General features: G+C 35.9%; 1 protein-coding gene across 2 annotated transcripts; it reads right to left on the reverse strand.

Annotated features, from left to right (window-relative positions):
- Window positions 1–1,120: 1,120 nt before the first annotated feature.
- Window positions 1,121–24,891, reverse strand: LOC134279321 (uncharacterized). 2 transcript variants are annotated; one of them, XM_062761690.1, is made up of 16 exons: window positions 18,276–24,891; window positions 14,217–14,386; window positions 12,679–12,723; window positions 12,368–12,511; window positions 12,129–12,221; window positions 11,657–11,797; window positions 10,035–10,095; window positions 7,838–7,980; window positions 7,531–7,545; window positions 6,699–6,779; window positions 6,229–6,421; window positions 5,869–6,005; window positions 3,789–3,904; window positions 3,075–3,221; window positions 2,788–2,887; window positions 1,121–2,636 (listed from the first exon to the last, which is right to left on the reverse strand). In XM_062761690.1, the coding sequence occupies exons 1-16, from the start codon at window positions 23,686–23,688 to the stop codon at window positions 2,487–2,489; spliced, it is 7,149 nt and encodes a 2,382-aa protein (XP_062617674.1). In that variant the 5' UTR covers window positions 23,689–24,891; the 3' UTR covers window positions 1,121–2,486. The 2 variants fall into 2 exon arrangements, with proteins under 2 accessions (XP_062617674.1, XP_062617675.1); XM_062761691.1 differs by lacking the exon at window positions 7,531–7,545.
- Between the last annotated feature and the right edge of the window lie 505 nt (window positions 24,892–25,396).

Genomic DNA, 25,396 nt, shown 5'->3' on the forward strand with positions numbered 1-25,396 from the left:
TTTACAGTCCTTCGTTGAACGAGTACGACTGACACAATCACTTTTTTGTCACAAGTGACCTACATACGAGGGTTGTCCCGTTAAATCGTGGACAAGTTGTCTAGTTTGAAAAATAATCATCACTGCATTCTGAAAGTTTCGCTACTTTTTAGTACATATATTATTATAAATATACATAGCAAATTTCAAATAGATATATGCATAAATAAACAAATTGTGATATTTTATGTTATGTACTGTAGCGCCCTACGGCGCACGGATGATAACGTCGACGTGTCTAAAACAGCGTCACGCTTCATTTTTGCTAAAATAAAGTTGGATAAACCCCACTTAAATTTAGAAATTTTATTGATTTACATACGTGAGTATTTATTACCAGTTAAGGAACCAATGTGGCACACTCATGCGATCTTCTGAATATTTATGAGCAAGTTACGGACAGTATTCTAACCATCAGTCAACTAAATGGGAATCTCATATCGACGGTCGACAGTGACAGCGTCTTTTACTATTACAATGGCAGTCTGTCCGCATTTTTTGTACTATCTGGGGAATCAATCAAGAAGACTTCGCTAAGAAAACGTCCATTTTATTTGTATACTAAAAATCTGGTGATATTTTTCATATTTTTGTTCTTCCGTATTCATTTAAAGTCTTTGAAAGTGTCATTAAAACATATCTAACTGAACGGTGCGCCGTAACGTATTGAAACGTCGCCATTTTTCGTGTATTGTGTGTACAACTTTTCCATTTCGAATGCTCGGGAAACAGCCAAAATTAAACAAATGCCTTGAATTTTTCAAAAAGACGATAGAATTGATTAAGAAATCGAATTAGGATAATTTTTATCCTAATCTTATGTATTGAAAACTTTTATTACGAATTAATACTTGTATATTCTCTAATACAACCTTGTTATTTTTACCGTGCGCCATAGGACCGTACCCTGTGCACATTCGGGCAGAATAAAATCTTTATTTTTGTATATATATTATCAAAAACATTATGATACACTTAAATATGATGAAAAAACATTTACTGAAAATTTCATCTTAGTGCGCCCATTACTTTTCGAGAAAAACGCTTTGTCCACGATTTTACGGGACAACCCTCGTAGTGACGTCATTTTTACATTGTGACGTCACAAACAAGGAGCAAAACTTTATTCAGCATATGCTATTTATAGAACTTGTGTATGGCTATGTGTGTACCAAATTTTTTTCTAATCTGAATTATGGTTTTGTAGATATAGAGATAGTTCGTGAACTTTTTGATCACCCCTCGTAACAACAGTGTAATTCTAGTAGAAAGCTCCTATAAACATAATCATTTTTTTTCCAAAAAAAATCCAACTTAGCATTTAAAAAATTAGTCATACTTAAATTTGCAATGAAAGTGTGGCACTGCAAACTAAAAAAATTGAAAAGACAACCATGATTTGGACAATAAGAACACGATATATGAAGATAATTTTCTATGCAGAGTTCAAGTCCAAAATATTGTCTGATGCACCATATGGTATAAGGAAAAAAAGAACTAAATTGAAAATACATTCAAGAAATGCTTGATTTGTTGATATATACAATCATTTGAATTCCAATCATGCTATGAAGAAGAGACCAGAATTCTACTAGCAAGGGAATTGAATTATTCATATCTAGGAAAAGTTCTCTTTTTGGCAAGACACACACTGAGTATAAGAAATCCTCAGATTTATCTCCTCCTACTAGTATGTATATCAATGTAATATTTCAAACATGCTTATTTTTCAATTGGAAAAAATTTTCAGTATCTTGTTTTTTAAAATAATTTCCTCAATTATTTCAGATTGAAATGCTTTCCACACAGAAGAATCATTTAAAATTGCTTTACACAATCAAAGCACACACACTTCATTGGAACACTTGACTGAGAAACACAAAATATAAAACACAACCTACACAAACTGTTAGCATTAAATGACCGATATGGAAGACAAGCTTGGTGTTTTTTATCAAAGTGCACACAAATTTAACAAATCATTCAGAACACATAAACAGCAGCCTTTCAAGATGGCAGTGTGCACTGAATGTGTAATAAAAGATCCCATCTTATAGAAAAACATAGAAAATAGCAAAGACTTATTGAAAATGGTCCATTTTCATATCATCATTACAAATGTGAACGTCTTTGGTTAAGTTTCTCAATACAATAAAAGTCTCCAGTCAAAATAATAGATTATTAAAAAAACATTAAAAAAAGGATAATATTACAGACAGGCAGAAATAAATATAATATATTGATAATAATTATAATCAAAAAATGCAGTTAATCAAAAGGATCACAGAAAAATTATTTTGTAGGAAATACCAAAAAATTGTATTTCATAACAACATCCAGATATGTGCAGGAATCCCACAAACTATTGATCAATGGAAATGTAAAGGAATATTAAATGTAAATTTTGAGAACTACCCTCAACTTAAATATTTCTCCCAGCATGCCTTTCAGCCCGCCATATTCCACTTTTTGAATGTCTTGACTCCATCTTTCTTCCATTCCTCGGCACTGATACAGATTTGCTTGAATTGTTCCATGTTGGCCAGAGAGCAGGCCCCAATGTAGGCACTGTGATACCTCTGGGGGGAGGCATGTACCTAAAAATAGAAATCAAGGTATCAAAAATTATCCCTCACAAATACACCCTAATGAAGATCTGACTTAGCTACATGTATGTATAGAAATAAGGCGACATTTAATACGATTCAAAGATTTCCTCTGTATAACATGTCCTTAATGAAGTCTTACCTCCACCATAACAGAAGGGGGAGCTAACTTCTGAAGTTCACACTGTAACCTTTCAGCAAATCCTGGTAACCTGGTTACACCCCCACTCAGGAAAATGGCCCTAAAACACATCGTACTTATAAGTAAATAGCCATACAACACGTCATATATATACCTCAGGTAAAACACATCATATATACAGGTAAATAGCATGCAACATGTCACATTCAAAGGTAAAAGTTAAATATTAGTACATGCCTATACACATTACATGAAGACATTTCTGTTAGATTTTTGTCCCTGCCTACCTGTACATTCTCTTTCTGCTGTCTATGGGGCAGGACTGGATGGCCTGGAACACTAGCTTGTGGACACAGGGGTAGTCCATCCCCCACAGGTCGGTGTTAAAGAACCCCTCCGGACTCTTAAAACAGCTGTAGTCATGGGTGACCTCCCTGTCAAGGAAAATAATGCAGGAGTGGACACTGACAGCCAGGTATCATTAAATACAGAAACAGGGGTATTCTTATATTCTCTAGTTTGCCTACATTTCAACTCTTATTTCATATTCTTTGATCATGAATCCCTGAACAGTAACACTGATACAATGTGTATCAATGAACAGACAGATGTGCAAGGATTTCTTATCGGTATTACTGATACACAGACTGAGATACAGGGATCTCTTATCAGTAACACTGACACAGCAACTGAGGTCCATGATTCTCTTATCAGTAATACTGATATACAGACCGAGGTCCACGGATTTCTTATTAGTAATACTGATATACAGACCGAGGTCCACGGATTTCTTATTAGTAATACTGATACACAGACCGAGGTCCACGGATTTCTTATCAGTAATACTGATGCACAGACCGAGGTCCACAGATTTCTTATCAGTAATACTGATACACAGACCGAGGTCCACAGATTTCTTATCAGTTATACTGATACACAGACTGAAAACCATAGACCTATCAGTAATATTGATATCCACACACACACACAGAGATACTTACATAGTGGCACCCTCTGGAAGATCAAAGTTATTGAGGTAAACAGTGGCTTTATAACTGTCTGGGTCCTCTTCACATTTCTTCAGGGTTTCCTTGTAATCATTGACTAGGTAACAGGACTGAAAGTTAAATATTTAAAAAATATATAATTAATCTGGTAACAGGAATGAAAGTTAAATATTAAAAGATAAGGACTGAAATTTCAGTAAAAATCAAACATTCTTAAGGTGGAGTGACTACAAATGAGAAAAATAACTCAAATATTGATATACACTGCATGTTATGAAATAATTTTTAACTCCCTAAATTTTTCTCTCATATGGTATCATGAAATATGTAAAGGAGATAAAGAACAGTATTCAAACTCAAAATCCATTCAAACAATACAGATGAGTATCAGAGCAAACAGGGATCTCTAAAACATCCTCTCCTTCAATTAAAAGTTTTCAAGAACACTGTATTGATGCAGTACTGTTAAAATGTTGTCTACAATTAAATTTAGATTCAACCATAGGAAGAACATCAAAGTTTGTAATTTATTATTGTAGACAAATAAGGGAACACTGGTATAATAAATTATACTGTATAACAATCTAACTGTGTAGACAAATTCACTTTTCTGATTACCTGCTCCATGGGTTGCAGACCAGTTGCCGTTGTATATAGACTTATGACGTAACGGACCAGTAATTGTTGTACATAAACCTACTAATGACCCTGATTATCTCCCTTACCTGCTCCATGACGTATCAGACCAGTAATTGTTGTATATAGACTTATTACGATCCTGATTATCTCCCTTACCTGCTCCATGACGTATCGGACCAGTAATTGTTGTATATAGCTTATTGAGAATTCTCAAAAAAATTCTCAACTCAACTCTTGAGAATTACTCAGCTGAGAATTTGAAAATAAAAGAATTTAAGGAATTTTTATTTTTCTCAACTTTTTATGACGGCCGCTCAGACCAGTAATTTTGTATATAGAAAATTACGATCCTGATTATCTCAGACTTAAGTATGTTTTATGACGTATCAGACCAGTAATTGTTGTATATAGACTTATTACGATCCTGATTATCTCCCTTACCTGCTCATGACGTATCAGACCAGTAATTGTTGTATATAGTAGGCCTTTCAACTAATTTTTCAAGTTGCACATATGGTTAAAAACATTGTATAGATTGATTTATAGGTACATGAAATTATCAAAAAAGGTAATAACTTATGCATACGTTTAATTATATTATTTAAAAGTTTAATCATTTTATTTGACTTTTCCGATATCGTGTTTTAAGGACCGGTAACTCAGGTGTGAAATATGACCAACTAAGTGCCGATTTATGAGTTATCGTTTATAGGAATGACATATAGGCTGCTCCAGCATTAGTATTGTTATGTACACAAAACCTTACATTGTTTTGTACACAAAAGTGTTGACCAAGAGAAAGAGAATGCGTTCATTCTACCTGAAATAACAGGGTCAAATGAATGAGAAACAGACTATATTTAACATTTTTAACTCTCTTTGATGATTATTATAGGAAGAAATTTAAATGTCATGTTTTTTGTGTTCGCGCCTTTTCACTTCCTATATAAATATATTTATATTAACAAGTAAATGCAACAATTGATCATCTTATTTGTGTTACTAAGCACGAATGGGAACCACCGAGTATAAAAAAATTATTAGGTTAGAACTAAGAAGGAGGGTAATTTAACTTTTTATTTTAATTAAAAATTTTAATTATATGTTAGTTAAACGGTGTCCGCAACTATACAGTAAATAAGTTTAACATTTATGCTAAATTTTAAAACCACTGAATTCTATTGAGAGCAAAGAAACACCTGGGAAATGCTAAAACTGCCTTGTGTGTAAACAGTTAGATACCCCTTACCTGCTCTAAACAAGTTTCAGCATTGAGTATATAGTTAATAACGATCCTGATTATCCCCTAGTGGTAGTTGAAAGGCCTATATATAGACCTACTAACGACCCTGATTATCTCCCTTACCTGCTCATGACGTATCGGACCAGTAATTGTTGTATATAGACTTATTACGATCCTGATTATCTCCCTTACCTGCTCCATGACGTAACGGACCAGTAGCTGTTGTATCGGTGTGGAGAAGTTGTAACCCTGGAGACAGGAGTTCAGAGATTCTATGACCTTTTGACCTCCGTACGACTGCCTGGAAACCCCACCCTCTATCACAAAACCTGAAGAAAGCAGTTGCAACAATAACCAAATTTAAAAATAATTTTAAATCTATTAAGGAACCAGACAATAATTTTTTTTTTTTGAAACTGTGACAATAACAGCTAGCAATATGAAATTTTTATGGATAATACTTTTTTGTCCCATGAAACAATATAAAATTACCTAAACAGAAATACATACAATTAATTATTTAATGTTAACCTGGAAAAGAAATCAACAAACCATCATAGATTGGTAGGATCTCCATCCTTTCTCCGACGTCTACTATGATTCCAGACGTGGCATTGTAGGAGTAGAGAGCTAGAAGTGACTGCATCACCATACACACGCCCTGAACACCGTACTTATCAATTAGTGTCTCCATCAGTCCAGCCCGGATCTTATCTCCCAGGTTCTGAGGGGTGCTGATCATCAGCTGAAACATCACACAAAACTCAAAACATTGGACAGATCTAATGGTACAAGTAGGTTTTATCTCCAAATGTTTCAATAGAGATTGTCACGGTCTTCCATAAAATCATATTCATCCTAACTATTCATAATTGTGTCAAAAGCAAATTTCCTCTCACAATTATATTACCAAGCAGTAATTTTTTAACATTGATATTATCTGGTTAGACAACTGGCTTGTTTCAGCCTAACTAGAATTCATGCATTTTCTGATTCTGGATGAAATTTGACTGGTTCCCTACCCAGTATTCAGATGGTTCCACTTTGAGGTCGGTGAAAACTTTTTTGAATACAGCACCAATTGTAGACATATCAATACTAAACTGTAAAACAAAATAGAAATAATCACTGAAGTTGAAATCTAATACCATTGGCAGCACACAGTTTATTTGTGTCAAAATGTGTGAATCATTTAATAATATAATTTTTATTTAAAATCAGAGATTTTCAAACTTTAAAATTTAGATATAAGATGTGCTGGAAAATAAACATGACATGCTTAGATATATGACAAGAAGCTGAGACTTGACAACTACTCACATTCATTAGATGAAACACCAATACACATAAAACAGTTCTACCTTACACCACTAACACATGTAAAAGATGAGGATGATAAGCAAATGACAGAAGAGTTAGACTTTGAAAGCATGAAGCATGATGACAAATGACACATGAATTCTTAACTAATGACATCAACACAATCTGTTCACGTTTAATTGAGGAGTGTTTTGTAGGTAAACATGGAGCCTGCATAATCAAATAATGCCCCATGTACATGATGTATCTGATAGACTTGTCTATGTGTGAGGAAACAGAACATGACTTGCTTTCATTTTATTTTTAAAGCTGTGTAATGATACAAGTGTCAATATTCAGTGAAGGGTCTGAAAGGCTCTCTTCTGTGTGATGCATTCTGGGAAAATTGAACTGGATAAAGAATTGAAGGGAACTCTCGGAGGCTGAACATGTTTAGGAATAATGCTGGTGCTGTGAACATTCCTTAAAGCAAATATAAATATTTTACAAGCAGTAAAGGAAGAAAGGTCAGAGGTTAAGGTCACCAAAACTTACAGGTCGCAAAAAATCCTAGAAAAATCATAAAATCTTTTATATAAAGCACAGGTTAACCTTTACTAAAATAGAAATCAGATAATTAAGTCAAATAAAATAAACTTGAATACAATGACTGATGATTGTACAAAAAAGAAACAAAATGGCTAGCGTTGACTTTCTTTGTACAAAAAAGGAATATGTGTTCAATGATGAAAATATGGCAGAAATCAAAATGAAACACAAAACAAGTTACAAATGATGTGTAAATTCACTCTAAATATGACTATATGAGGACATGGGTAGAGCTCCTGTGTAAGCCTCATACCTTGTCCACTTTATCCGTGGGGTGGACAGTTTTAGACGTCGTCTTCCTGTACTCTGGTTTAAACGCTTCAATTCCTACAGCCAGCTCCTTACTGTCACCAGAATGGGCTACCACGTTAGGGAAAAACAGAGTCGGCAAGGTAGCTAGAAAGATAAAACAGACATAGATAGCTAAAATAATAAAACATTTAAAAGGAAAACTGAGCCAGGAATGTAGCTAGATAATAAGACAGAATTTAAGGCTTTCTTTCATACAGCATATGATAAACAAGTGTATATTTTATCTCAGAAAAAAAAAAACAGAATACAGACTGTGGTTAGATTGATTAATTGATTGTATGTGGTTTTATGTCCCATTCAAAAAAATTTCACTCATGTAGAGACATCACCATATACCTGTGAAGCACAGGCACCTGACGTTACTTATTTTTCTTTTAATAAAAAAATATACCCTTACCTTATAATAAACCAAGGTCCCCAACGCCGCCATCTTGAATTTTTCTAGGTCTGCCACATCCACTTGTATTTTCGTCTAAAACTCCGTCAAATAGATTCCCTTCAACCATCTTCTTTCTGTGGCCAGTCTTTCGAGGACTAAACTTACGGACACTGCAGCCAGAAGGGCGCATCACACTTGCAAATATTAAAAATCCCTCGTTAAACTCGATCTACTGCTTCAACAATCCGAGAAATCGCATATTTACATCAAAATACTAACGGGAATTCCGTATTTGTCAGTTTTGTGGTGGATCTAAAGCGGTGTGTTTTAATTACTTTGAAATTTTAATAAATAATTCGATTATTGAAATGAAAAAAAAATTGCAAAATGGGAAAAATTAAACACTTCTTATGAATATACCTGTAAAATATACTGTATTAATCTATACAGATCGTTGCGTTCGAAACAATCTTGAATAAAAGAGGGGGGTGATTGAAAAAAAAAATCAACAATAAATCATCTAGAGTTTATTGAATGGTTTTCCAAAAACAATAGACTGCAAACCACCTAGTTATATATACATGTGTATATACATATTTACCTGGCATATGCTTAATTGAAAAAGGGGAGGGGATACATGCACCTGATAAAAGAATATGTAAGGAATGCAATTAGCTTATGCAATATGTATATGTATAATCTGTCACGTCACCAAAACAAAATAAAAATTTCGCCATGCCACTACTTTATTGCAAAACAAAATTGCAGATCTCAACACTCCCCGGAATAATTTTAGTGTGGACCCCCCCCCCCCCACACACACACACACGTGCGTACATACTTTAAATAAACAAAGTCAATCTTCTCCACGGATAGCGCTCAATCAGGGCAACAATAATGACTGTGTTATTAATTATATCTAGTGCATGTAAGTAGGGACTTATACCCGACTCAATATTTTGTCTCAAAAATGTTCATTGATCAGCAAGCATGATATCAGGCCGATAAATATAATCGCAAGCTGTACATATCGAAACTATTTCGGAGAAAAATAAAATGAATGTTCTTACATGTATATTACGTTGTATTATTGTCTGAATTATTGTTTTTGGAATAAGTAGTTAACTTTCGCCGGTTATTTTTAAAAATAAATCGTACAAATATATTGACCAATCAAAAAAGGGCTTTCCTTAAGAATTTCAAGTTGTATGTAAACTTCCGGCCCCCCTTTGGCGATTTCTCGGATTGTTGAAGCAGTATATCGAGTTTGACGAGGGATTTTTAATATTTGCAAGTGTGATGCGCCCTTCTGGCTGCAGTGTCCGTAAGTTTAGACCTCGAAAGACTGGCCACAGAAAGAAGATGGTTGAAGGGAATTTATTTGACGGAGTTTTAGACGAAAATACAAGTGGATGTGGCAGACCTAGAAAAATTCAAGATGGCGGCGTTGGGGACCTTGGTTTATTATAAGGTAAGGGTATATATTTTTTATTAAAAGAAAAATAAGTAACGTCAGGTGCCTGTGCTGTGAAGGGCTTCAAATTTTGACCTTTAATTGGCACTTACGGCCAATGATAAGTGAGAGATCTCACTAAGATTTGAACTCATGACCTCCAAATCATGAAGCAAGCGCTCTACTGACTGAGATACTGTGAATGGTAAGATTGTGGTTAGAGAAAGAGAACATCTATATTTAACAGCGAAAACTGTATGATAGGAGTGAGGGGACACCTTAAGATAGGTTACTATGGTGACATACCATGTTCTCCCAGAATTCCTGCTCGTATGGCACTACTTCCTATGTCTATCAGGATCACTTTCTACAATCATAAAAAACAAGCTTGTATTTAGTAACAGCTAACAAGATTATTAAACAAAACATAAGCATGAAATGCACATAAGAAAAAAGACTTTCAACAACAAATTAAAGCTTTAAGATGACAAAATTTGGTATTGACATTGCTTTATGGAATGAACAATTTATTCAAAATGAGGATTTATACAGCAAAACTTATTTAGTACAAACACAGATATTGCGAATTTATGGATATAGCAAAGTCATCTTGGATCCCCAGCTTTTTAAATTTCATGTCTTTTGTATACGGTATAATGAAGTAATATAGCGAAGTAATTTCACAGGTCCCAGTGACTTTGTTTAGCTATAACCGAGTTTTACTGTATTTGGGAAATATTACTCTCCTTTGTTTTTCTTAGGCAGCAAATCATGGTGATTGGTATTTGAGTTCATGCAAATAATAATGTTCTTTGGCGTGTATATAATGATATTTTCTTGCTTTCATGAACACAAATAATATAAATTATACAGTATACTGAAGAATTTTCACCCGTTTATTTTCGCCCCTTCACATTACTCTCCATTGGGTGAATTTAAAAAGGGATGAATTCAAAGAATACAGTACCATTTCTTAAACAAAACTTGACTGGCAAAGAACTGCGAAGGACAGTATTGTTCTCCCGCCTACCTCTAAGTCAATTTTCAAAAGTTAACATATTAGATAAATTTTTAATATATTTTATAGATAATTATATGGATTTTCAATTAACATTAATTATTTGGGTAAAACAAAGAGAGATAACTTTAAAATTTTGGTAAAACCTGTGTTTTTCACTATAGAAATCAACGGAAAATGGAAAATATTTTTAAAACATCTTTCCCCCCAGTGTCACAAAAATTCCTTTTTACAGGTAATATGGAATGTTATTTCACAAATTATACCAAAGCAATTTTTTTGTGTGACACTGAAATATAGTGTCAGATCTATGTAAAATCAGGGGGGGAACTTTTTTTAAAATAAATGTATTGACAAAAATGACTTTTATCAAAAATTAAAAATGCTAAAAAAAAAAGTTTCCCTCTCACCAATTTCAAAGCGATTAACAACTGAAATATTATACAAATTCATACCAAAGCTTTTTGTGTGATATATTTATGTTTTATTTTCCACCAATTTGCGATTAACAACTGAAACAGATATGAATTGATATATTTATTTAATCATATCCAAGACAAATTTCAAAATATGGTGATGCTTGAAACTCCGATTTCAATGGAAAATATTGTCTACCCCCCTTTCTTCAAGAGCTGGAATTATGGATAATTTACCGTTAAGCACTGGTATTAAGACAATTCATCAATTACCATTGAACTGTTCTTTGTATTAAACAAAGATTTTATGGCCAAATTACTATTTCTATTGAATTAAATGGTTCCAAAATGTAGGCGGGAATCGAGAGTTAGCGTGCGTATTTCTTCAAGACGGGGCAAAATTCTTTGCCAGTGCAAAATGGTGAAAATAAAGTGGAGCAAACCATGTACACAGTAGTCAGTAAAACTTTGGGATTTTCTCTGACAACACCTACTTTCTGAGGATGCTGGGGACATGACAACACTGGTCGTACATAAGTGGCCTTGACATTGTCCGCAGTCTGTGACTCTAATGCTAACTTCCACTGGCCGTACTCCTTGTCTGTCGGACATCGAACCATCAGGTATTTCCCTCTCTGTCAACAGAACAAAAACAAGTAACACAAAAACCGTCAACAGAACAAAAACAAGTATGCAAAAACTGTCAACAGAGCAAAAACAAGTATAACAAAAACTGTCAAAAAAACAAAATTATAATAAGTATCACAAAGACTGTCAAGTATCAGAAAAACTAAACTGAACACTAATATTATAAATCTATGTTTCTAAACAAAATCATCACTTGTATCTAAAGTTCAATTACCAAACTTACGTATACAGTATACTAGTTATTATTAATTGAGTAAAATTTTGAGAAGAAATCAAAAGCTACTGAATGTACGACATGGTCATCAATTGACCACATACCCCGTCATCAATTCCCAGAATCCTGTTCCCGAGGTCGTCCACCTTTCCTCCCATCAGCTGTAGTGTATCACTGGGCTTGTCTCGACTACTCGTCTTAAAAAGAGATTAAAACAGTCTGCTGAATAACATAAAGACAAGGACTATAGTTTAGTTCACTCAAGGCCAAAGTTGACCATAACTTCTATCGGACACGTAAACAGTGACATGATCAATAGAATGCTAAATGTGTTACCACTGACCTCGTAATAATACAGCCAGCCATCCTTCGCTCGGAAGAATCTGCGTTTCCACGTTTTCAGCAGTGTCGCCTTCTTCTTGTTCATGGGAAGCTTCTCCATCAGTCCCTCCATGGCAACAAACTTATCTGAGATGTCCTTGGCATCCTGGAAGTCATTACAAACAGTTAAAGGGGTGGACAATTTACTGTACGCTGTGTTTTACTTCTGAGGTTTTTTTTTTATTTGCATCATCATGTAATAAATATCAAGCTTCAAACAAAGTAGTCTTTAAAAAAATATTGGTTATAATTTTCAGCTTAAAAATTGCTTACATCTGGCATTAGCTGGACTGCATACAAATCCTTCAGTAACTTAGTCTGAAAATATAAAGTTAAAAAGAAATAAAGAATTATTCCCCCATGTTTCAGTTTTTAATCAACATGGAATTGCAAAAGATTGTAGTTTATCTTCATCAAGCATTCTATTGAACCTCTGATCACTGTAAAGGAACAAATTTTCCAAAGATTTATAGAGGAAAATATTCTATTGGAGCTGGACATGTTTTTTTTTCCCAACATTACATTTACTATAGAAAATGTCCACTGAAAGGTTGGTAGCCCACCCCCCCCCCACCCCACTTCTTACCAAAGTATAGTGATATCAAGGAAATGTAGTATTGTATGCAAAAAATTGGGAGTGAAAGGAAGTAGGCCTTAATAGAAGTTGACCATCAACACCCCCCCCCCCCCCCCCACACCCCACCCCACTTCTTACCAAAGTATAGTGATATCAAGGAAATGTAGTATTGTATGCAAAAAATTGGGAGTGAAAGGAAGTTGGCCTTAATAGAAGTTGACCATCAACACCCCCCCCCCCCCCCCACCCCCCACACACACGAAATAGGATTTTCGAGTGTGGGCAATTTCCCTTTTTTTTTTTGCTTTCAACTTTTACGGGTAAGTAAAAAAAAAAATTGTCTCTGGTTGGCCCCCCCACTTTCAAAAACGATGCTACATGCCTGAGACAGATTATCTACATCTTTGGTTTGACTTATACACTATCTATAAATGTTTACACTATCTATGCATTTACTGTGACTTCAAGACTATTTAGGTACATGTGTACTGTGACTTACAGGATCCCAGCTCATGTGATAGACAGATTATCTAAGTACATGTGTACTGTGACTTACAGGATCCCAGCTCATGTGATAGACAGATTATCTAAGTACATGTGTACTGTGACTTACAGGATCCCAGCTCATGTGATAGACAGATTATCTAGGTACATGTTTACTGTGACTTACAGGATCCCAGCTCATGTGATAGACAGATTATCTAGGTACATGTTTACTGTGACTAACAGGATCCCAGCTCATGTGCTAGATAGATTATCTAGGTACATGTGTACTGTGACTTACAGGATCCCAGCTCATGTGATAGACAGATTATCTAGTACGTTTACTGTGACTTACAGGGTCCCAGCTCATGTGATAGACAGATTATCTAAGTACATGTGTACTGTGACTTACAGGATCCCAGCTCATGTGATAGACAGATTATCTAGGTACATGTTTACTGTGACTTACAGGATCCCAGCTCATGTGATAGACAGATTATCTAGGTACATGTTTACTGTGACTTACAGGATCCCAGCTCATGTGATAGACAGATTATCTAAGTACATATGTACTGTGACTTACAGGATTCCAGCTCATGTGCTAGACAGATTATCTAGGTACATGTTTACTGTGACTTACAGGATCCCAGCTCATGTGCTAGACAGATTATCTAGGTACATGTGTACTGTGACTTACAGGATCCCAGCTCATGTGATAGACAGATTATCTAGTACGTTTACTGTGACTTACAGGATCCCAGCTGCTGAGGTTGACTCTTACAGGAGCCACTTCATCTTCTCCTTCTTCTGTTTCCACGGGAACACCTGCCTGCTCCTCTTCACTCAGAAGCTTCTGTCTGGATGTTGCATCCTCCTTGCCATCAAGAGTCTGTGTGACCTCTGCTTCTTTTTCCTCAGACTCTGTTTATTCAAACAAATAAAATTTACGTTTATTACTCCTCCTCAAACACTTAAATTCATGAATCCTTTTTTTTAAATTGAAAGTTTTTACAAACTGTTTTTATTCATTAGCCAGTTAAGAGAAAACTTACTAGAGAGCTATTATTTCATTCACCTGAAACTCCAGTGATATTAGAAGTTGAAGGATTGTTGAAGGATATACACTTGATTGAACTTATACAAATTATAGAGCTGTGCAAGTGGAGCAATAACAGCTAAAAATTGAGCATGTAAAGCAATACTACTGTAATGCTTGGTCCAATACTGTTTGTAGTCTGCAGCTACCAGTACAACATAGGAGGTAGCTTAAACTTCAGGCATTAATTACTTTACACTAATAAAGATTAAACACTGAATATATTCATTACAGACCCTGCTGCAAGTGGGAGGGTATAAATGGTATATAGTGATCAGGATGTCTGTCTGTCTGTCCTCTGGTTGTCTGTGCATCTGTCTGTTATGCTTTGGGTAAAGGAGGAGTTGCTGATAAGAGATGGTTACCCTAATAAAAAAAAATTCAATGTTTTTGCTATGAGAAATCCAAATATGTTTCCAATCAAAAAGTAAAACAGGATGTGCACGAAAGCACTATGTAACCAAGATTCTGAGAAAGTGTCATTTCATTCAGTGGTATAAGAGGAGTTCTGGATAAGCGATAGATACCCCATAGCTTAACAGACGTACAGATGAACGGACATCTCGATCACAAAATACCCTCCAGCTTGTATAATTAAGTTGTATAATGATTCATCAAACATATATCTGATGTATTCTTTCTTCGTGGTATAACTTTGTTATATTGAGTGTCCATATAATTACTAAGTTTTATTTACTTTTTTTTTTTGAGGATGCTTTATACAACATGCACATGAAAGCATGGCAAACACAAAGCTTCTATGAATTTTTTATCTTACTGAACTTCTATAATTGTTCCATGAGAACTTTAATTTCATAAAAGCATGTAGCCATTTATTAAATTACCTTCACACAATGAGAAAAGCATATACAGTTCACAGGAGAGCATATGGACCGTGCATGAAGTGCAAGGCCAATATCTAACTAAAGATAAAAGCAGTATGAAGCCCATTAAGTAAGCTTAAAGCTCATTTGCTTCACTATAGGCTGCAGTTATTTCTTTCTTGGGATAGTTTGTTATCAGTGCATCATAATAATACTAAAATACTCAGTCTGGATAATGTACAGAACCAAATTTTTAAACAAATATCAAATCCAGGATTATAAAGATTTATTTCTAAAACTGCACTTTCACTATTTAATGATGTTTGACATGAATAACAAGTAAACAACTAATTTAATCATTAACTTGTTTACAGAATATAACATTAACTTTTTATTAGTTAATAATGCATTTTAGTAAGTTACTTAAATCCTTTTCTCCTGTCTATCTAGATGTATAAGCTAATACAGTCATTAGATCTTGTTTTTCCCCTGCATGATACATTGATCAGACATGGCTTGATGACCTAATGATTAAGTGGTAACAGTATGTTAAATTAAGGTTTTTTATGAATCTTCTGTGAAAAATGCCTTTCTGTATTTTCTACAAAAGAGTCAGACCCATGGTTGCCTTTTTTTCTCTACTTTCTTTGTTGCATCATCACCGAAAAGTAAAACAGAATGCATGAGCAGTAAGTCAAAGTTTAAGTCATGCAAATCTCCAAATCAAGCACTGACAATTTATCATTTTTCTTAGTAAACCAGCGTTTCATATTATTGGGAGTTATTTCCCTTGAAGAGTGTTCCGTTTGTGGTCAAAACAAGAAAAACAGGTTTAGATGTTCGGAGTGTCATATCATTTTAATTTTTCAGTCGTAATGGTAATAAAAATGGCATAAAATTGGCATGTGCAGACAGTCTAAAGCAGTGATGGCTGAATAAGCAATAGATTATTAACATATCTAACAACACAACTCTCCCACACATTCAATACCAACACTATAGGTCTCTTCAGATTTTCAATAAAAAAAACAAGTACAAATTTTATTTTCATGCAGGCGCTTTAACACATTCAAGTCAAATAAACTGCATTGCATGCTATTTTTCTTTATAGAATTTAACCAAAGAATATCAAACACTATAGACATTTATTCATCAATGAAAAACAATCTAAATATGGTTTGTATAAATTCCTATAATTTTAAAAATTGCAAGTACATTCCAATAAAAAGAAATCTAGATGTACATGCATTGATAGGATTTATCACAGATAATGGGTGGACTTTTTTTCAAGATAAGATTTAAAATATGGTATATTTTCTACTTTTAGATAAAAGGGTGTAACCATGACAACCATACTTATTGGTTTCTTGTTCTAGAGAAATAAAATATCGAAACCTAGAACAAGGCATTTCAGTAAGGATTTTGGTAATTAAAAAAAGTATTGCAATATTATTTCAAAGAATTTTTTCCCCTTATTTTAATCATCCCATGCAGCAATTGCTCTTCAAAACTCATGAATTTTTTGGACTAATTTAAATGAGATTCTTTATTTTTAAAGAATGAATAAAAACTACTGTATTAATTTTATACATTCAAGGCTAATATGCACTGTTGTCATATTTTTAAATAATTTTTTGTGGACCTCAAATATCTCAGTTTTGTAATTAAGCAATGAAAACAAAAATATTTTCCTCAGGGTCTTTTAATGAATTTTTATTACAGGATGAGTGTTAATATTTTTTCATTTATTTAACAGAAAGGCTGATTTCACTGTATCAAAACTCAGTTCACCTCATATTCAGTGCTTATTTTCCACATGTTTTGCAAAGACAATTTAACCTTAAGGATGAAAGAAATATTTTGATTTATATGGAGCTTACAGACAATATGATGTAACAATAAATAAAAAAATAGGAGAAAACCATGACTAATTGTGTAAGGAGTTCATTATTTTGTGACTTTGTCACTGAAATGTACTTATTTTTTTAACAAAAGAAATCCCCAGGGGAACATAATGAATGCAGGAATGTAGACACAAACATGCTAAAAATTCTCCCGAAACAACACTTAGTATCACATAAACCGCTTCTTGACACAAATACATATAATTAATATTTCTTGTTAGAAATCTGGATAATACATGATATATAAACTGATAGAAATTGTTTAATAAAACCAACAATTTTAACTTTTCCTTGTACATTATTAGTAACATTTTTTTCATGTATTCAACAAGGTAAAAAAAAAATCAGCCATGTGGAAAATTACAAGCCTGCAAAACTGGTCACAATTAAATTTTGTCATTAATGTAATTTTAATGTTTATGTTAGTCTAATGACCTATTCATTGAGTTTCTTAATTTAATTGTTGTAATAATTTTCAAAACATCAATTTAACTCAAGTCGACCAGTTTTACTTAATACAAATAAGAGAAATAAAACTGCATATATTTATACCAGTATATATATATAAAAAAATAAATTCTGCAAAATTGTAAGCATTAAACAACATTGCATTAATTTAAGCTGAATCATAAAACAACAAGATGGGTCTGTGAAATTTGAATACCCTGTGGGGGTAAAACTTGTCTAAAGATTAGGGAAATTTGTATTTGACATTTGAACCAAATGTCAGATAATTTAAAATGTCATGACCTTGACCTTTGGGAATTAGAGATTTTCCTTAGCTTTGGGCTCAAATCAGCCAAAGAAGAAAAAAATATAGTTATCACAGAGAAAATACCATCTTGATTTTATGCAACAAACATAACAAAAAAAATGCTTGAGGATAATTGTTTGGCAAGCAGGTAACAATGAAGCTCTGGATATATTTTTATGGCAAGCAACGCAAAGTCAGTAAAACTGATCACTGGGATGCTGGTAGGAGTTACCTGCCCCTGGTGGTGGTAGCGAGAGCTTCACATTGGATTTTGCTGAGTTCTCATTTTGATTATTGTCACCTTCAAGCTTCAAAACTTCTTTTTCAGCAATGTTTTTAGAGATATTTTCAGCATAGGTTTTCAAGTCAGGTCCAAGAAAATGGCTGTTAGTAAATGGAATAGTATCGATGAAGACCTGGGTGTCATCTGAGTCTAGATTTCCTCCACTGTTGTTATACCCCATCGCCTCATCAAGGTCTGTCTCCAGCAGACTTGATTGTGACCCCAGACCTGAGAGATCCAACCTTTCATCACTCTTTAGGACATTTTTAGAATTGATTTTAGAATTTCCGTTGACCACATTTTTCTCTGATGTTGTTGATGATACGGATGAGGACCTCTGTTTCTTCGGTGTACGTGTTTTACCTTTCTTGCTTTCCTCTTCATCCTTCAGTGGTTCTTTGCGATACCATTTTCCTGATGTTCCCTGTCCAATTGGTCCTAAAGAAGTTCGCTGACGATCACTCCGGACGAAAGGATTGTCGTTCATCGTGGTAAATCCCTCCTGCTCCTCCTCTGTGACGCTCTTCCTTGGGGTGGTGGGCATCCCTTTCTTCTGCTTATTCTCCTCCAACAGTTCCTCACTGTTCCCTATCGACTTCTTCCTCCTGCTGGACTTTGTTGATTGCATGTAACTAGGCAAATCACTCTTTTCACTTGCATCATCATCACTTCGCCTCTCTGCAGATGCCTCCCGTTTCTTTCTGTCCGGCGTCTTCTCCCTTTTTCCCGGTTTAGGTGTAGTTGGACGTCTCTTGCCCTCGGGCTTCTTCTCAGTTGTCTGTTCACCATTTTCAAAGAGGAGATCCTGCACACTGGACACTTTTTCTTTCCTAACTTTAGAATTCCCTTTGTTTGCTTCACCGTTACTTAGTCCAGCTGAGTTTGTTGAAGTTTTCTTGTTCCTTGGTGTTGTTGCATCTTCCCTAGATGGACTTTGCTTTCTAGCTGGACTTTGTTTCCTAGGTGTAGAGGCTGGGCTTTTCCTGGTAGGACTTTGTTTTCTAGGTGTAGTGGCTGGACTTTTTCTTGCTGGACTTTTATTTCTAGGTGTAGTGGTTGGGCTTTTTCTTGTTGGACTTTGTTTCCTAGGTGTAGAGGCTGGACTTTTTCTTGTTGGACTTTGTTTCCTAGGTGTAGAGGCTGGACTTTTTCTTGTTGGACTTTTATTTCTAGGTGTAGTAGCTGGACTTTTTCTTGTTGGACTTTGTTTTCTAGGTGTAGTGGCTGGACTTTTTCTTGTAGGACTCTGCTTTCTTGGAGTGGTTGCTGGACTTTTCTTTGTGGTCATTTCTCTTACAGAATTGTTTCTTTTGACGGTAGATGGACTTTGTTTTCCGAGTGTTATGGGTGGAACCTTTTCAACTTGCTTCTGTTTCACTGAAGAGGTCAAAGATGGACTTCTTGGAGATGCTGTTACAGAATTTTGTGATGAGGAAGATTTTGATTTGGGACTGGTGTCTGAAGATGAAATAGATCTTTCCACTTTGGTTTGCCCTTCATTTTCTACTCCAAGCTTTAACTTCAGTTCTTCCTTAATTTTCTGAACATCTCTGTCTTTAGCAGAAGTAATAAAACCTTCTTGAATGTTAATTATATTGTTACAACAAGGACACACAAGTTCTCCTAGAGTCTGAACAAATTTATCATAAAGTTCTGAATCAATTTGCACACCTATATTTCTAGCTTTAATTAACATCTGAGTCCCAATGTTCTGTGTATTCAATGAGGACACATTAGTTTGTACAGACATATCCCTCTTCTCCAGCGCAGCATTGGTCTTGAAAGTATCACCACTGTGTATAGAGTCATTTGTAATTGTCTTCCCCTCATCCAACATTTCTTTGCTGCCTAGACTTCCTCTAGAATCAAAATCACCAAGTGTAGAATTCACAGACAGCTGACTTCCGTGGTCACTAGATTTCACACCAAGGTCTTTCTCATGCACTGTGTTATTGGATGGAAATATATGACTTTCCATCCATTCCTTGACATGACCGAATCTAGAGCTATCAGCTTGTGCTTTCACTTCCTCGGATTGTTTTTCTCCAAGTAGAGACTTTCTGCTGAGTTTTCTCTTCCTGACTTTGGATCCACCAGTCACATATATGAATTTCTCCCTGTGCTCTACAAACACATTCCCCTCTTCATCTCCATATTCCCCTGGTGTTGCCTCATAAAACTCTTCCTCAGAAGCAGTTTCAAACTGTTCACAATCAGCCTGAAGGTGACCAAGTCTGTCCGTGCCATCTTCCTTGTTCTTTGTCGCAGCAAGCAAATCCTCTTCACTCACTGCGACAGAATTTTCCCCATGAATCTGGGACTTGGTGGTCTGATTGCTTTCATCACTTGACTTGCTAGATGTTGCCTTTGAGACACTGCTCTCAGTTTTGCTCGACCCTGATTCGCTTTCCTCTTCTTTCCCATTCAGAGAGAGGAGATCCTCTGTGGCCACGGACGTCTTCTCACTTCTGTGGTCAATGTCACTAATCATGCTCTCCAGCTGTTCTCCCACTGATTCCGTTGTTTCCTTCTGCTTATCTTCTACTGCAGTGGAGTCTTCTATGGTTACAGTCAGAATGTCTTCACTCTGAGAAATCTCAATTTTCTTGCCATCTAGACTTTTACTGTCAATATTGCTGGAGGTGTCAGATTTATTTTCTGAATCTTTCCTCTTCTTTCCTTTCTTTTTCTTTTTATTCTTTCCTTTGGTTGAATTTTGTTTCTTAGGACTGGGACTGTTGTCAGTTGTTTTCTCCAATTTAGCACTCTCTGACTCCATATCAACTTCAGAGTTTTTTAATTGTTCTGCTTTATATACTTTAGCAGAACTTTTTGCTTTTGCTTCATTTTCCACAGATTCTGCGTGAACTTGTAATTGGTTAGAAGCTGTTTTATTGATCAATGCAATTTCTCCATCCTGATGAACAGACTTTATATTTTCACTCGCTTTTTCACTATTGTCCAATTGTTTATCAAGTTCAGATGTCAGCTGAATAACATTTCCTTTTTCAAGCAGAACTTCAGTAACATTATCTTCATCTTCTACCATCTGAACATCACTCTCACTAATTTCTCCATTGTTTAAGTTTTGAGACACATATTTATTCTCTTCCATAGGAGCATGAGATTCCATCAGTGGCTCTGTTATATCTCCGGAATCTTCTGCTGGAAGTAGGGAATCAGTCAATTGTTCTGTTTGAAGTCTCATGTTTCTGAACTGCTCGTCACTATCACTCAATTCAGGCTCGTCTGTAATACCCAGTAACATTCTCTTGGCATTCTCTAACACTGAGCTGACTCCGCCCGATCGCGCTAGTGGCTTGTTCTGACTCTCACTCACTGGGTTCATCCCACTCATTCTACTGCGAATGTTTGAAATAAACTCAGTCATACCAAGATCTGGTTGAGGCGTAGGACTGTCATACTGACTTCTATATTCACTGTCACTATTGGTTCTCCTGTATTGACCGAGTCTGGAGTCAGTGTCGTTATTTGTCTCACTCGTTCTTCTGAATCGCCCGAGTCTGGACTCGGTGTCACTCTCCCCTCTCTGGCTATAGCTCCTCCGTACGCTCCTCGGTTGGTCCTCAGTCGTCCTAAAACTTTTAGAGGAATCCTCATACCTCCTCTGTACATCACTCCCATCCAGAACACTGTCAAACTTCTTAAAGCTATCACTCAAAATGTTTCCCAGCCTACTGGATATGTCCTCTTGTCTCGTTTCTCGATATGACGTTGTGCTGCTGTCATCTCCATATGAGCTTGTGTAAGGTTCTGAGTAATCACGACTGAGATATTTTGATCTGAACTCAGACACACGACTGTCTGCACTGCTAGGTAAGGATGCATACCTAGTGATTCTCGTTGCAGGTTGTTTTGTCCTGTTGGCTGTCAGAACATCACGTCTGGATTGTTTAGGAGCATATCCACTGCTCCTATCAAAGTTTTGTCTGTCTGTCTGCCACGCACTCCTGTATGAAGTGGTACTTTCTCCTCCCCAGCGATTGCTCTGCCAGGCGTCTCTGTCGGGAAATGTGTCCTCCTCCTCAAAATTCTCCTCATACCTCGAGTCAAAGATACTGTCACTCTCATTCAGAATGCTGTCACTCTCATTCAGAATGCTGTCTTTGTAACTGGAATTGTCTGCAGGACCTGGAACACTGAAATCAGATGTCTGCTCCCTAACACTAAATGATCCATGAACAACTTGATCTAATAATCCATATACTGAGGAATCAGTGTTCTCTGTAACTTCACCATTAGTTTCAGTTTGAATGCTGTGTTCAGATAACACATTGTCATGACCTAGTAAAATTTTAGTGTTACTTTCAACTTCCCCTGTCACAGTCAAACTTTCACCATCAAAAACTAGTGCTTTTCCATTTTCACTTTGTTGTTCACTGACAGTTTCTGACTTCTCAGAAGTCAAACTTGACATCACTGTGCTAGTTTCCATATTGGAATCTAAACCTCCATTTTTAACATCAGCTAGTCCATTACTAGTTTCATACTTTTCACCATTCAGCACAGTAGTTTTATCTTTACTTTGAGGAACATTCTTTCTCCACCTCGCAGAGTCTCCCAATTTCCCCTTACTTTCACTTTTACTTGAAGTCATTATCCTGTTTGACAATTTAGAAGAGTCTATTAAACTAGAAGGATCAGTGAATGGCACTAGAACTTTTCCCTGCTGGGTTGTTTTTGTCTTCGTTGTACCATACAAACTCTGTTTGAAGCTCTCAATGTCCTCCGTATGATCCGCACTTTCCGACTCAACACTCACATCCTGCGGTTTGACGCCAGCTTCCAGTTCATCACCAGGACAACCCGGACTTCCAGTAGAAGTGAGCCTTGCCGAGGTTGCCCTGTTTAACACATTATTACTTGGTTCATGATCATCAAATGTATCACTGTCTGCTGATATTGTCCTCTGTCTTTCCTTGCCTGTGAGGCCGTTGTTCTCCCTCCTCCTGATGGAGGCCAGGATTTCTGACGTTTCTGATGAACTTCCTCTGAGTGAGGTACTGAAATTCTTGGGTCTGGCTCCACCATAGTCAGCCCTGCTGTTAGTTTCCTGCGACAAACTTGAGCTCTGTGATTTCTTCTCTAGGGTGGCTTTGAGTCGTTCTCCTTGTTTCTCCCTGAGTCGGCTCGTTGGTAAGGTCCTGGTATTGAGGAGCTGTCGGCGACTGAGTCTGGTCCCCTCCGAGTCCCCGCTGTCAGTACGCGAGGGCAGGGTACCAGACTGTGTACTCTCTCTCTTCTCTCTCAGCTGTTTGAGTTCTTGTAAACGTTCCAGTCGTGATCTCACTTCGTCATTTGGAGGAGGCCAAATGTTTGTCATTAATGTACTGTAGGACATTTTTTAACTTACTGTTTCAGTTCTGACTCAATGAATTTGATAAATCTTCAAACACATATCATTCAAAGTTAGTCAAAGTCAATCAATGGCACATGATTTCATCTTGTAAGATAAACTGTTCCTTTAATATACCACAAATTCTTATCCAACACACAAAGGCTAGCAGTTATGTTCTTGTTACTCATAAAACCATACAAAACATGAACTTTCCGACATGATTATTCCAACAGTTTATAAAATATTCCCTCCACATTTTAAATTGACACAAGGCCTACACAGATTACATAGTCATGCATCAATGCCGGCCTGTCATGCATTCCTATCTAACATGCCGGCACAGTCAACAAGCAACCCTCAGTAACTTCGTTATTCTATCGATTCCACAACACATGGATAAAATGATGAGTTCAGTAGAAGGCTGTCGAGTCCCTCACGCTATTTATAATCACTGTTCTCGAATACAAGATTCCGTTTGGATAGTTTGGTCTGGCAAAGTAAACAGGCTGCCTCGACTCAGGTGGGCTACAAACACACTACACTCTCTATTGATTATGCAATGTATGATGATTTAAAGGGGCTGGTTAAAAAATCACTTGACAAGATTCACTGCTCTTTGATCCTTGATCTTCTTTTGTTAACAATACAAGTTCAGCTAGGTCTCTCTATATAAGTTCCTTTGAAGAACACAAAAAACAAAAGAAATTTCGACACAGTTGGTAAGTTTGTTACTTATGTGGCACAGCCCACAATTCAGTGAAGAGTTCGTTATTTCTTCCAACAGAGGGACTTTTAAATTTCTAATCTGCAAGAATGTTTCTCAGAAAAAATACTTATATCATACAGTAATCCTTAACAAGAAACTCCCGATCAATGAATGAAACTATTCCATGTCCATGCTTATGTGTATCCCAGTTCCCTCTCACCCTAGGTAAAAACAGATCAATATTTCCGCCAGGTTCGGCTGAACTGTGTGACATTAAGTTTAAAATCTTTTGGATTTCATGCTTCTAAATCCTTGTCAATTGTCATTAAGGGCAAGGTTAGAAAGCTATAACTGTTCAGGCATGTTACAATTCAGAAATAGCACTACCACTATTTCCCTGTATAATGATATAAAACGAATGCTAAACAGCAGTGGTGATTAGGTAATTAAAACGGCACTTTATCCATTCAGGTAGTGCTATAACTTCGCTCTTTTATCTTCAGCACACCTTTGGCCCCTCAGGGTTGACAGGTAGACCATATCTAATGAAGTCCAGGGCGGGTGACAGCGGCTCCACCGACCATAACAACAACAGTGAATAGGTCATACCGGTCCCACGATCTACCGATACCACACCATAATCTGACTCTCCCAGTGAAAGTAGACAGTGATCATACAGATCTTAGACAAACTCTAGATTAGATTGTTCAAGGTTTTTAATTTATTTATGTCAATGAAGAATTACAATGGCTAGGGCCTGCTGAACATTCAGTGTATTTTCATGGCCCTATATTGGACAAATTGATTGTAGTTTACTGACCCTGTAATTATTATGGAGGACTTGGCCCTCAGGTTTGTGGCCAGATGTCTTAATAATAAGGTAACCGGCGTAGTGTGACGTTACACAAAACTGGATAAAAACAGACATAAAAAGATACATTACAACTCTTTATTTATTGTCTACGACACCAACTATGACTAAATGCTTTATCTATTACTCATTGT

This window comes from Saccostrea cucullata, unplaced genomic scaffold (assembly GCF_032062105.1).
Source record: "Saccostrea cucullata isolate Sc308-1 unplaced genomic scaffold, CSIRO_AGI_Scuc_v1 ctg439, whole genome shotgun sequence".
NCBI lineage: Eukaryota > Metazoa > Mollusca > Bivalvia > Ostreida > Ostreidae > Saccostrea > Saccostrea cuccullata.